Genomic DNA, 12158 nt, shown 5'->3' on the forward strand with positions numbered 1-12158 from the left:
TTTTGGCTCGCGAGCTACTTTAAAATTCGCTGAGGCCAGGAGGTCTACCAATGTTTCAAATGCTAAGCTTAACACCCCCCTCCCGTATAGGTAGTTAAGTATAGGTGCCCTCAGTATAGGTTAGCCAGGTATAGGTGCCCTCAGTATAGGTTAGCCAGGTATAGGTGCCCTCAGTATAGGTTAGCCAGGTATAGGTGCCCTCAGTATAGGTTAGCCAGGTATAGGTGCCTTCAGTATAGGTTGGCCAGGTATAGGTGCCTTCAGTATAGGTTGGCCAGGTATAGGTGCCTTCAGTATAGGTTGGCCAGGTATAGGTGCCTTCAGTATAGGTTGGCCAGGTATAGGTGCCTTCAGTATAGGTTGGCCAGGTATAGGTGCCTTCAGTATAGGTTAGCCAGGTATAGGTGCCTTCAGTATAGGTTGGCCAGGTATAGGTGCCTTCAGTATAGGTTAGCCAGGTATAGGTGCCTTCAGTATAGGTTGGCCAGGTATAGGTGCCTTCAGTATAGGTTAGCCAGGTATAGGTGCCTTCAGTATAGGTTAGCCAGGTATAGGTGCCTTCAGTATAGGTTGGCCAGGTATAGGTGCCTTCAGTATAGGTTAGCCAGGTATAGGTGCCTTCAGTATAGGTTAGCCAGGTATAGGTGCCTTCAGTATAGGTTGGCCAGGTATAGGTGCCTTCAGTATAGGTTAGCCAGGTATAGGTGCCTTCAGTATAGGTTGGCCAGGTATAGGTGCCTTCAGTATAGGTTAGCCAGGTATAGGTGCCTTCAGTATAGGTTAGCCAGGTATAGGTGCCTTCAGTATAGGTTGGCCAGGTATAGGTGCCTTCAGTATAGGTTAGCCAGGTATAGGTGCCTTCAGTATAGGTTAGCCAGGTATAGGTGCCTTCAGTATAGGTTAGCCAGGTATAGGTGCCTTCAGTATAGGTTGGCCAGGTATAGGTGCCTTCAGTATAGGTTGGCCAGGTATAGGTGCCTTCAGTATAGGTTAGCCAGGTATAGGTGCCTTCAGTATAGGTTGGCCAGGTATAGGTGCCTTCAGTATAGGTTAGCCAGGTATAGGTGCCTTCAGTATAGGTTAGCCAGGTATAGGTGCCTTCAGTATAGGTTGGCCAGGTATAGGTGCCTTCAGTATAGGTTAGCCAGGTATAGGTGCCTTCAGTATAGGTTAGCCAGGTATAGGTGCCTTCAGTATAGGTTAGCCAGGTATATGTGCCTTCAGTATAGGTTAGCTAGATAGCTACCTCATTCCAATGGGCGGCGGCTGAGGGAGCGCTCTGGCATGCAAAGGGGCGGCGGGTGTGCGTGGATGTAATGTGCCCGGCGCCACCCCCAGCCTTGACGTCGCATCACCTCTCTCCTCCCCTGCTTCCCTATTGGCCAGTGACCGGCAGCAAAACTTGCGTTCTACAGCTGCCGGCCACAACATTTAAAGGGACGCGGCCATGAGGCCGCGATCTACCGGTAGATCACGATCGACCTATTGGGCAGCCCTGCACTACACGATACATACCTAGACATAGGACTATGGTAGGGATTAGATTGTGAGCCCCTCTGAGGGACAGTTAGTGACAAGACAATATACTCTGTACGGCGCTGCGGAAGATGTCGGCGCTATATAAATAATAACAATTACTGGAAAGACAGTAATTTGTGACTGCCGTGGCTCATTCAGAATGAATGTGGAGAACCTGCGCAAGCGTACTGCCCCCAGCGGTAATTCAGTGTAACGATATTTGTCTCCCATGAATGACAATCATCTGAATGGAGTATTAGAATAAATTTGTCGCTGTGCCCAGGAGCAGTCATTAAAGTGGACCTGAACTCAGACCTCCTCTCTGCTCTATAGATACACAGCAGCATCATAATCTTTAAACAAAAACATTTCTTTGTTACAGCCGATACAAATCCTAAACTAAATCTGCACAGTTTCTACTTCCTGATTCCTGGAAGGAGACATATTGCTTACAGCCTGTACTTTCATATGGGCTTATCTTCCATAGGCAGTCATGTGACACAGGGGGGAGATCAGATTACAACTAGTGATTGGACACAAATGAGGGGGAATTAGACAGGCTAAACTCTCTAAATACACACAGGGTGTATTTCTCTAGGTTATCCTTCTGTCCTCTGCAAAAGATCAGGTCCACATTAAACATTATTTCACGACGCCGGGTAGTTTCCCAATAACCGGAGAGCAGTCGTGGATTGCGATTTTCATTTAGCATATAGGCAGGTATAGCCTCCTTCATTGTAAAAGCGCACATAATGGCAGACAAACAATCCCATTGTGGGCATCGCTGTGTCTTTCTAGAGACGGTGTGATCAATAGTGGCCATTGTGTGACACGGAGTCTTCAAAGGGGGGAGGGGAAGAGGGAGGATGCAACACACATCCTCATACAGAAGAACTGCAAATCAAAAGCCCTATCCAGACATGACTCCTGAACATCCAAAACGCTTAACCTGAAGTGACAGGCATATGGAGGCTGCCATATTTATTTCCTTTTAAAAAAATACAAGTTGCCTGGCTGGCCTGCTGATCCTCTGCTTCTAATACTTTTAGCCCTAGACCCTGAACAGGCAGGTGCTCTGACTGAAGTCTGACTTGATTAGCTGCATGCCTGTTTCAGGTCATATAGATCAGCAGGGCTGCCAGGAAACTGGCATTGTTTGAAAGGAAATAAATATGGCAGCCTTCATATCACTCTCAGTTCCAGCTGATTGCTATTATATTCCTTTGCAGGAAACATCCTCTCCCGTTGTACTTGCTGCTTGGCTGTGGTGTATACAGAAGATAAGTCAGGTCCTACCCAACATCCACATCTGTATAGCTATGGCCTGGGACCCACTAGCGGTTTTGAGAGAGATTTTGCCACTTAAATGACAACTGAAGTGAGAAGAATATGGAGGCTGCCATATCTATTTCCTTTTAAACAATACTAGTTTCCTGGCAGTCCTGCTGATCTATTTGGCTGTAGTAGTATCTGAATCACACCAGAAACAAGCATGAAGCTAATCTTTTCAGATCTGACAATGTCAGAAACACCTGATCTGCTGCATGCTTGTTCAGGGGCTGTGGCTAAAAGTAGTAGAGGCAGAGGATCAGCAGGGCTGCCAGGCAACTGGTATTGCTTAAAAAGGAAATATGGCAGCCTCCTTATCCCTCTGATTACAATTGTCCTGTGGACAACCTTGGGTTAACTTTAAAATGCTGTGGTTCTTTAATGAAAATAAACAAAGTAATTATTTTTTCATTGGAATATAATAAAAGAGATGGCCTGGCACTACCTGCTGGTTGGAACATGCAGTATTATGAGGGGTGTGGCTTGGATGTCGCCATCTAGGGCAGGGCAGAGTTATGGGTGGAGACACCACACCCCAGCCCCACCCACCTATAGCTCATAGCTTTCTGAATAACAACTCATAATCGAAACAGCAAATATGGTAACAATGCACTGAGTATAAAAGACAGCAAAGCAGCTCATATGCTTTGGGCATTTGGGCTCACGGGTGTCATTGCTGAATCTAGTCTGGCATGGCGTCCCCCTATGCGATCCCATCCAGCACCACGCCGCGTACGGTTATTATGCGGGTGCTTGTGCAATGGGGGTGGACCTATAGCACCCCCTCCTCGCAATAGGAGGAGGTACAGACACCCCCCCCCCCCCCCCCCAAGCAGCATTCTTTTGATCACCAATAAAGACCCACCTCTCCCCAGCAGCATTATTTTAATCACCAACATCCATAGCTCCCAACTGTCCCTCTTTTGGAAGGACAGTCCCTCTTTGGGAGCCCTGTCCCTCTTTCCTCCTCATTTGTCCCTCTTTCAGGACTTTGTCCCTCTTTCTATGTAAATATATATATTTATCTACTACAAAACGTGTTGGATTGACTCTAAACTTTATTCCCATCCTTTAAATTGATATATTACTAATTTTAAAATGCTAATATGAAGGAAAATGAACCTGGATAGAAAGGGCCAGTGTGGTTCGAATTATAAAACATATTTTTCTTATGAAATCTTTATGGAATGTGTGACTAGGGGTGTGACGGGGGCATGATCAGGGGTGTGGCAGGGGCGTAGCATAAGTGTCTCTCTTTCTCATCTCAAAAAGTTGGGAGGTATGAACAGCCCTCCCTGCACTCCAGATAAAAGTGCTGGAGAAGATGGATGGATGGGGGGCGGGAAGGACGACAGCACAACGCTGATCAAGAAAATGGATTGGATAGGGGTGAACAGGGCTGTGGAGTCGGTCCAAAAATCCACCGACTCCGACTCCTCAGTTTAGGATTCCACCGACTCCGACTCCTCTAATTTGCATATTACAATTTTGTTGATTAAAAGTATGTAACATGAAATTTGTCTCTTAACTGCCAACGCTTAGGAATTTTACAAGACAACTGAAGTGAGAAGGATATGGAGACTACTATATTTATTCCCTTTAGACTAAAACTAGTCCTTGGTAAGAGTACTTGTAAAAGGTACAAACCGGAACAAAGAACATCTATCAGGCCCTAGGCAATGTAAGTGTGGGTACATGTAAGAATGATGTGCAGGTACTCTGCAGGGGAATGAGGAGATTGTAAACAGACAACACCTCTGTGTTCAATGTGCACAGCATTCTCAGTGGATTCCCTGCAGCTCTGTGGGGAGTGTATATGTAGAGTATAGTACTACTGTGTAACAAAGTAAACCTGAGACAGATGAAATTAAAGTTTTATACATACCTGGGGCTTCCTCCAGCCGCCTTCAGGCTAATCAGTCCCTCGTCCTCCTCCACCACCTGGATCTTCTGCTATGAGTCCAGGTACTTGAGCCAGTCAGGCGTAGTGCGCATGCACACACTCCGCCGCCAGGACGGAGCAGTGCTTTTCAGCGCTGCTAGATTTGGGCGCAGCCAGCGCCGCCATAGACTGTAATGGGAATCAGTCTATAGCGGCGCTCAGTGAGGAAGGTCGGCTCCGTCAGAAGACGGAGCCGAAGTTGCTTAAAAAACACAATAATTCGGCCTCCAGCAATCGCTGGAAGCCGAATTATTTCATTCCCCCACTATCCATGTCGGCCTGGAGGGGGAATAGTAATTAAAACGCCCCGGACTTGTGCAGAAGCAGGACCAGCCATTTAACAGCTGGATCCTGCGCCCAAGTCTACCAGCGCCGTATTCAAATGTACGCCGCCAGGAGCATACTACACCTGTGCAGCACTATTGCGCAGGTGCAGAATGTTCCTGGCTGTGGGAGCGGCATGCGGCCGGACATCGCTGACTGGCTGAATTACCAGGACTCATAGCAGAAGATCCGGGTGGTGGAGGACAGTGAGGGACTGATTAGCCTGAAGGGGGCTGGAGGAAGCCCCAGGTATGTATAAAACTTTACTTTTCATCCGTCTCAGTTACCCTTTAATTTGTAGTCACCAAACCAAATTTTAACAACATATCAAATTATTTGATTTCATCAGCAAAGGGAGTGCATACATTTGCATAAATCAGCATCAATGCAGAATTATTTCCATCTCGTTGACCATCTCTATTAGTGACATGGCTACACATCAGGCTTTATACTTACAGCATAGAGGTTATTTAGTATATATAAAAACAAAAAAACAAAAAATTGCTTTCCTAAAACAGAAAGAATTTGCGATAATTCAGGTTGGAGTGAGCTCGAGATGTCTCCCAGAGCACCACTGCTGAATATATGCAAATTAACCATTGTACCCTTAGAAGCTAAACACACCTCCAGAACCGCTGGAATGCAATGATGTGTCAGCTTGTTAAATTGTACAGAGCCATAATAATCCAACATGCATACAGACTGTTTCGGATTGTTTGATCCTCATCAGTGCATGGCATGGATTAATTTGGCTCTATGGAGTAGGGCTTGTAAACCGAGAGGTACAGACTAACCAGCAAGCTCATGGTGACCCAGAACTCATTGGAGTGTGTAAGGGACTACAATGGTCCTAAAAGCCCCCTTACTAAGATGTTAAGAAAAACAAAAAATTGCTTTCCTAAAACAGAAAGAATTTGCGATAATTCAGGTTGGAGTGAGCTCGAGATGTCTCCCAGAGCACCACTGCTGAATATATGCAAATTAACCATTGTACCCTTAGAAGCTAAACACACCTCCAGAACCGCTGGAATGCAATGATGTGTCAGCTTGTTAAATTGTACAGAGCCATAATAATCCAACATGCATACAGACTGTTTCGGATTGTTTGATCCTCATCAGTGCATGGCATGGATTAATTTGGCTCTATGGAGTACTAAGGGTACAATGGTAATTTTATGGTAATTAAATGGTAATTTCTGAGTCCGATTAGCCCTGTGCAACTCTTCAGTTCAGTCCCTGGTAACAGCAGCTCCCAGAGATGGAGAAAATAAGAATCTATGGCAAAGTTGAATGTAGCTCTCATCTGTAAACACTGCTAAGCATACCAGTTAAAATATGAACCTTTCTACTTTCACCCAGTGACTCTGACATGTCAGCTCAGCAGTTTTGCTGAATTTCCAGGTTCCCATCTCTGTCTTCCCTGCTCTCTACCCACTCTTGTGGCCGATGGTGGGAGGTGGGCTGAAGACTGAACCTAGGGGGCAGTCTGGGCTTGGTGGGGGGGGGATTGAGGAGTTTCCTATGAGAATGAGCAACCCACAAGCCTTGCGTTACATCCACTGGCCTGTTCTCTGGTCAGACACACCAGTGTGTTCCCCCTACAAAACCACCTCACTAGTGATTTTCAACCCCCACCCCTGCTGCTTAAATGAGAACCTGAAATTAGAGGGATATGGAGGCTGCCATATTTATTTCCTTTTAAACAATACCAATTTCCTGGCTGTCCTGCTGATGCTTTGGGATTACCAGTGTCTGAATCCCACACCTGAAACAAGTGCAGTGTCCTCCCTTGAATTTTTTTTTCCAGCCGGGTGGCATTAAAAAGTAGCCGGGTGGGGGGCAAGGGGGGAATGCAGGGCCGACGCAATTCTACTTACAGAATAGGAGGAGAATGAGGAAGCGAGCCGATGACAGCCGGGTGCTCACCAAAATTGGTGGAGCACCCGGCTAAAAGAGCCTGGGGAGAACACTGAAGTATGTGGCTATTGATTTTGTTTTCAATCAATATTAAAATTGATAATAAGGGCTAAGATCAATCAAAAAGATTGACCTGCAATGTCAGTTTTAAGTTTGTCATAAAATAATTGATCGATGGCTATAACTAAAGACTGAGTCGTGCTCCGATACGCGTGAGCATGGATTTGCCCTAGGCCTATGTCCGTATACATTTACAATAAAGATTGGACAAACAATTTCCAGTATGAGCAAATTCTTCTCCACTACATGTAAAATAACTGATTATAATAACAACACATTTAGCCATGCACCCAATTTAGCATGCAGCGCACACACCCCTCCTGTTCCTATACAGTTCCCTGGTGTCTAGTGCCTCCCCCGTTTGGCTTCCTTGATGGCTAGTGGTTCCCCCTCCACCATATAGAATCCCCTCATTTCTAGAGGTCCCCCTCTCCGACCACCATATAGCATTGTCTAGTGCTCCTCACCCCATCACCATATTACTTTCCTAGTGTCTAGTGGCACCTTCCCTCCCCAATATGGCTTCCCTGGTGTGTAGTGGTAGCCCCCTCGCTACCATTTGGCTTGCTTGGTGTCTGTTACCCCCACCATATACAGTGGCTTGCAAAAGTATTCGGCCCCCTTGAAGTTTTCCACATTTTGTCACATTACTGCCACAAACATGAATCAATTTTATTGGAATTCCACATGACTTGGGGCTGAATAATTACGCACACCCCACTTTGCAGTTATTTATTTGTAAAAAATGTTTGGAATCATGTATGATTTTCGTTCCACTTCTCACGTGTACACCACTTTGTGTTGGTCTTTCATGTGGAATTCCAATAAAATTGATTAAGGTTTGTGGTAGTAATGTCACAAAATGTGGAAAACTTCAAGGGGGCCGAATACTTTTGCAAGCCACTGTAGCTTCCCTGGTGTCTAGTAGTTCACTCCTCCTGCCTCCTATAGCGTCCCTGGTATCCAGTGCATCCCCCTCCCTCATATGGCTTCTCTGGTGTCTAGTGGCCCTCAGCCCCAGCACATGTAGCAGAGTAAACATGCAGCAGAAGCCACACCACCTTCTCCTCCCAGGGCACTTAAAGGGAACCTAAACAGAGGGATATGGATGTTTTCTTTCAAACAATACCAGTTGCTTGTCAGTCCTGCTGATCTCTTATGCTGGGAATACACGGTACGTTTCTGTACCGTGTATTGACCAGCTGATCCGACCAGCTGATAATATTCAGCTGGCCGATCATGTCACTCGACCCTCGCCCGCTCGATCCCTGCCGGCGGACAATGGCAGGGAATCGAGCACTGATAAGGAAGCGCCGGCGGGGACGAGCGGTAATCGATCCGCAGGGACGCAGCTGGGGTCGATCCGGCGGCTAATCGAGCCGCCGGTCGACCCGTGTATTTCAGTCATTAGGCTGCAGTAGTGGCTGAATCACACACCTGAAACAAGCATGCAGCTAATCCTGTCTGACTTCAGCCAGAGCACCGGATCTGCATGCTTGTTGAGGGGCTGTGGCTGAAAGTATTAGAGACACAGGATCAGCAGGATGGTCGGGCAACTGGTATTATTTTAAAAGGAAACATCCATATCCTTTTCCGTTTAGGTTCCCTTTAAGCGATGTGCCTCCATCCCCTCACTGCTTGCACTACTGTCTGGCATCTCGATCTCCTCACATTACATGTAATCACGCGGCACAGAGTGAGAGGATGGACGCACAACGCTGGAGCGCCGGGAAGAGGTGAGAGAAGCATGGCTACTGCTGCGCATACACTGGGGCAGCACAGGATTGGGGGGGGGGGGGGGGGGGGGAAGAGTGCTGTGACGCAAGGGGCTGGTGGCCGGATAGTGTACTGGTTAATATAAAAGAAGAGGCTTTCAATCCTGGCTATAGCCAGATACGTATTTAGCAGGAGTCCTTGGGCAAGACTCACAACGGTCCAAGGTGGCCTACTGAGCGGACATTAGTGGCTGCAGCTCTCAAGCACTTCAAATCCGACAGGAGAAATGCAGTATACAAATGAAAGTCTCTGTTGTAGCAGTGTAATGTCCGCTCCAATGGTCTGCCTGTACTCGGGGCAGATGCATTACCCCCATAGGCCCTACGGGGGAACCATTGCGCCTCCCTGGGATTATCGCAGACAGCACATAAATGTGATCCGGTTACAGCAGCGGATCCCCCAGATCTGTTACAGCGTGACAAGTGTGAACGCCTCATATTTATAAAATCGGAGCTGTTCACTGTACGTTTAGCGATGAGTGAAGAAAAAAAAAAAAATCTACGTTCTCTGCTCTAGTGATAACACAGCCGTATTATCATCGTGCCTCCCAACCCATGACAGCCTGACCAAATCGGATGGTTGGGAGGTATGTACAACATCAAAAAGAAAACAAAAACAAAACAAAAAATGTAGGTACATAATTGAATAAATGTGTGCACAGCTTAAAGTGTACCATAGCTGACGATTAATAAAAGTTTTATACATACTTGTGGCTTCCTCCAGCCCCATCCGCATGGATCGCTCCCACGCCGCCGTTCTCAGCCTTCTGTATTGCCGGTACCGGGTCCCATAACTTCAGACAGTCGTGGCCAGTCTGCACAAGAGAATTGCGCTCTTTGAGTATCTCTCCAGCAGGCGCCGAAGAGATAGGTAGGGGCACACTTCTCTTGTGCCGACTGGCCGCGACTGGCTGATGTTACAGGACCCGTTACCGGAGCAAGAGAGGGCTGAGGACGGCGGCGTTGGAGCGGTGCATGAAGATGGGGCTGGAGGAAGCCCCAAGTATGTATAAAAATGTTATTATTCGTCAGCTCTGGTTTCCTTTAAGCCTATAACTAGCTGGCCATGATCATGTCAGGTGACTTCCACTTACTGTTTCCTCCCACATGATTTCTCCTACAGGAGAAATCAGATATAGGAAATGGTCAAATCTAGTTATGATTCTTACTAAAATCTCATTGATCCTCCATTGTGGCTCCAAAGCAAAGGCTAAATGCATGCTGGAACTTGTACTGCTCCAGCAGAGTCTGGCTGGTCTGACAGTGACAGTTAAAGGCGCCATTTTGGAATGACCCGCCCCCTGCGGCTACCCAGGCCGCCCCCCTCCTCCCCAGCGCGGCCCCCGCCTCACCTTGTTAGTCGGAGCCGCCCGCAGCCGCCTGAACACGGCTTGGATGTCCGCTTTAGTCGGCTCTGCGGCCATATTCCCTGTACTGTGCTGCCCTTCCGCCTCACCGCCAATCACAGCGCTCGGTTCATCCGCGAGAGCCGCTGCCTCAGCCAGCCAATGAGGCGACGGGACGTCACCAGCGCTGCGGAACCTGACTGAACGTCTGTCCGCCATCTTGGTACACCCATCGCAATGCAGAAACAATGAAAGCGATCTCAAAACATAAAACTATTCACAATATCCACATAAGACTGTTATTTCACGTCAGAAAACGTCTAGCTTGATGTAATTTTACCGCGTACTTGATGCGCCATTGGGATTAGGGGTCCAAAGATGGCGGCTTGTTTGAGTCTGCGCTATGGTACTTTAGTCAATAGTCGCTGAAAGCTACTGTCGTAGTGAGATTTCTGCATGATGCTGTCAGTACACTTATTAGAGATGGGAAGTTCGGATCTTTTCAATGATCCGGATGATTCGAATCGGATCATTGAAAAGATCCGGATCTTAAATCCGAATCTCGGATCATTTTACTAGGGAAGCATTCGGTAGTGAAATGACTAGCAGGACAGGTCTGTGGACAGGAGAAGGGGAGGGAGTGGACACACAGAGAAGGGGAGAAGATGGACAGAGGGCAGGGAGTGGACAGAGAGGGGAGGAGGGACGAGCAGAGAGCAGAAATGTTTGCTTGCACACAATACCCACATGCTGCAATCATATGCTGTACATGTATTTCACCTATATGCTCATCTGTGTACTTTCAATGGGAAACGTTGCACAGTGAAAGAAAGCATTCCCAGAAGATAAGTGCAGCTGTATAGAGCGAATGCAGGAGGATCATATTGCAAAGCAATCACAGTGCCTGCAAAGTTACTGAGCTGTGCTGAGCCAAAAGCTTACCATGCACAACTACGGAACAGACAGCCTATACTCAGCAGCACGTTATAGCCAGTATGTGTGCTCTACACATATCTGGCAGTGGCACCCATGTCCCCTCTCTCTCATCTACCTGTCTCCCTGCAAGGCTGCCTCCCCTGAGTCCCATCCAACAGAGCGATCCCTGCTTCCAGGACCCTGCTGCCCGCTGAGAGGGGGCGTGTCGCTACTGGCTCCGCCCCTTTTGCGATCCGAATCGTTCATTTTAATGATTCGGATGATTCGACTCACAAAATAGATTCGGATCAAAGATCCGAATCGTTCATGATCCGGACAACACTAACACTTATGTGGAGAACGTCCATATTAATTGGCACCGCCAATGCTTCATTTTAGTGATGGGAAGTTCAGATCGGTTCATTAAAAAGATCCGGATCTTTGAACGAATCATTTTATTCACTTTACTGTGGATTTAGACTGGGGATTGAATGACTAGCAGGCACTGTGTACATTCCTTCAAGCCTGGCTGCTAGTATAGCTAGCTAGGTGTCAACATTACTGCTGCATAGCTCCCAACTGTCCCTTTTTCGGAGGGACAGTCCCTTTTTGGGAACCCTGTCCCTCTTTCACCCTCATTTGTCCCTCTATCTATGTAAATATATATATTTCTATGCTATATATTCCATACTAAACGTGTGTTGATTGACTAAACTTTATTCCCAACCTTTAAATTGATATATTACTAATTTTAAAATGTTACTATGAAGGAAAATGAACCAGGATAGAAAGGACCAGTGCGGTTTGAATTATAAAACAACATGTTTCTTATGATATCTTTATGGTATGCGTGACTAGGGCGTGGTGAGGGTGTGGCTTAAGTGTCCCTTTTTTCTCATCTCAAAAAGTTGGGAGGTATGCTGCTGGCTGCTTTAGGCAAGGCTATTTACTGCTATATTTTACTTTAATACAGAACTTAATTTAATGAGTTCTGTTTTAAGACACATGATATTGAGACTCAGTGCAGGATGA

The 12158-nt window shown here is 46.8% G+C and overlaps 1 protein-coding gene across 4 annotated transcripts in view; it reads right to left on the reverse strand.

Annotated features, from left to right (window-relative positions):
* ARFGAP2 (ADP ribosylation factor GTPase activating protein 2) overlaps positions 1 to 11313 on the reverse strand; it is a 59523-nt gene extending 48210 nt beyond the window's left edge. For 2 of the 4 annotated variants that reach the window (XM_068260956.1, XM_068260954.1), the window contains exon 1: positions 10218 to 10351. In XM_068260956.1, coding sequence (XP_068117057.1) covers positions 10218 to 10289 — 72 coding nt within the window. In that variant the 5' untranslated portion in view covers positions 10290 to 10351. Of the gene's footprint in view, positions 1 to 10217; positions 10352 to 11262 lie in introns of those variants that run through there. The other 2 variants (XM_068260955.1, XM_068260957.1) reach the window with 2 other exon arrangements.
* Between the last annotated feature and the right edge of the window lie 845 nt (positions 11314 to 12158).

The sequence above is a fragment of the Hyperolius riggenbachi genome, chromosome 11 (genome assembly GCF_040937935.1).
Source record: "Hyperolius riggenbachi isolate aHypRig1 chromosome 11, aHypRig1.pri, whole genome shotgun sequence".
In the NCBI taxonomy this organism is placed as follows: domain Eukaryota; kingdom Metazoa; phylum Chordata; class Amphibia; order Anura; family Hyperoliidae; genus Hyperolius; species Hyperolius riggenbachi.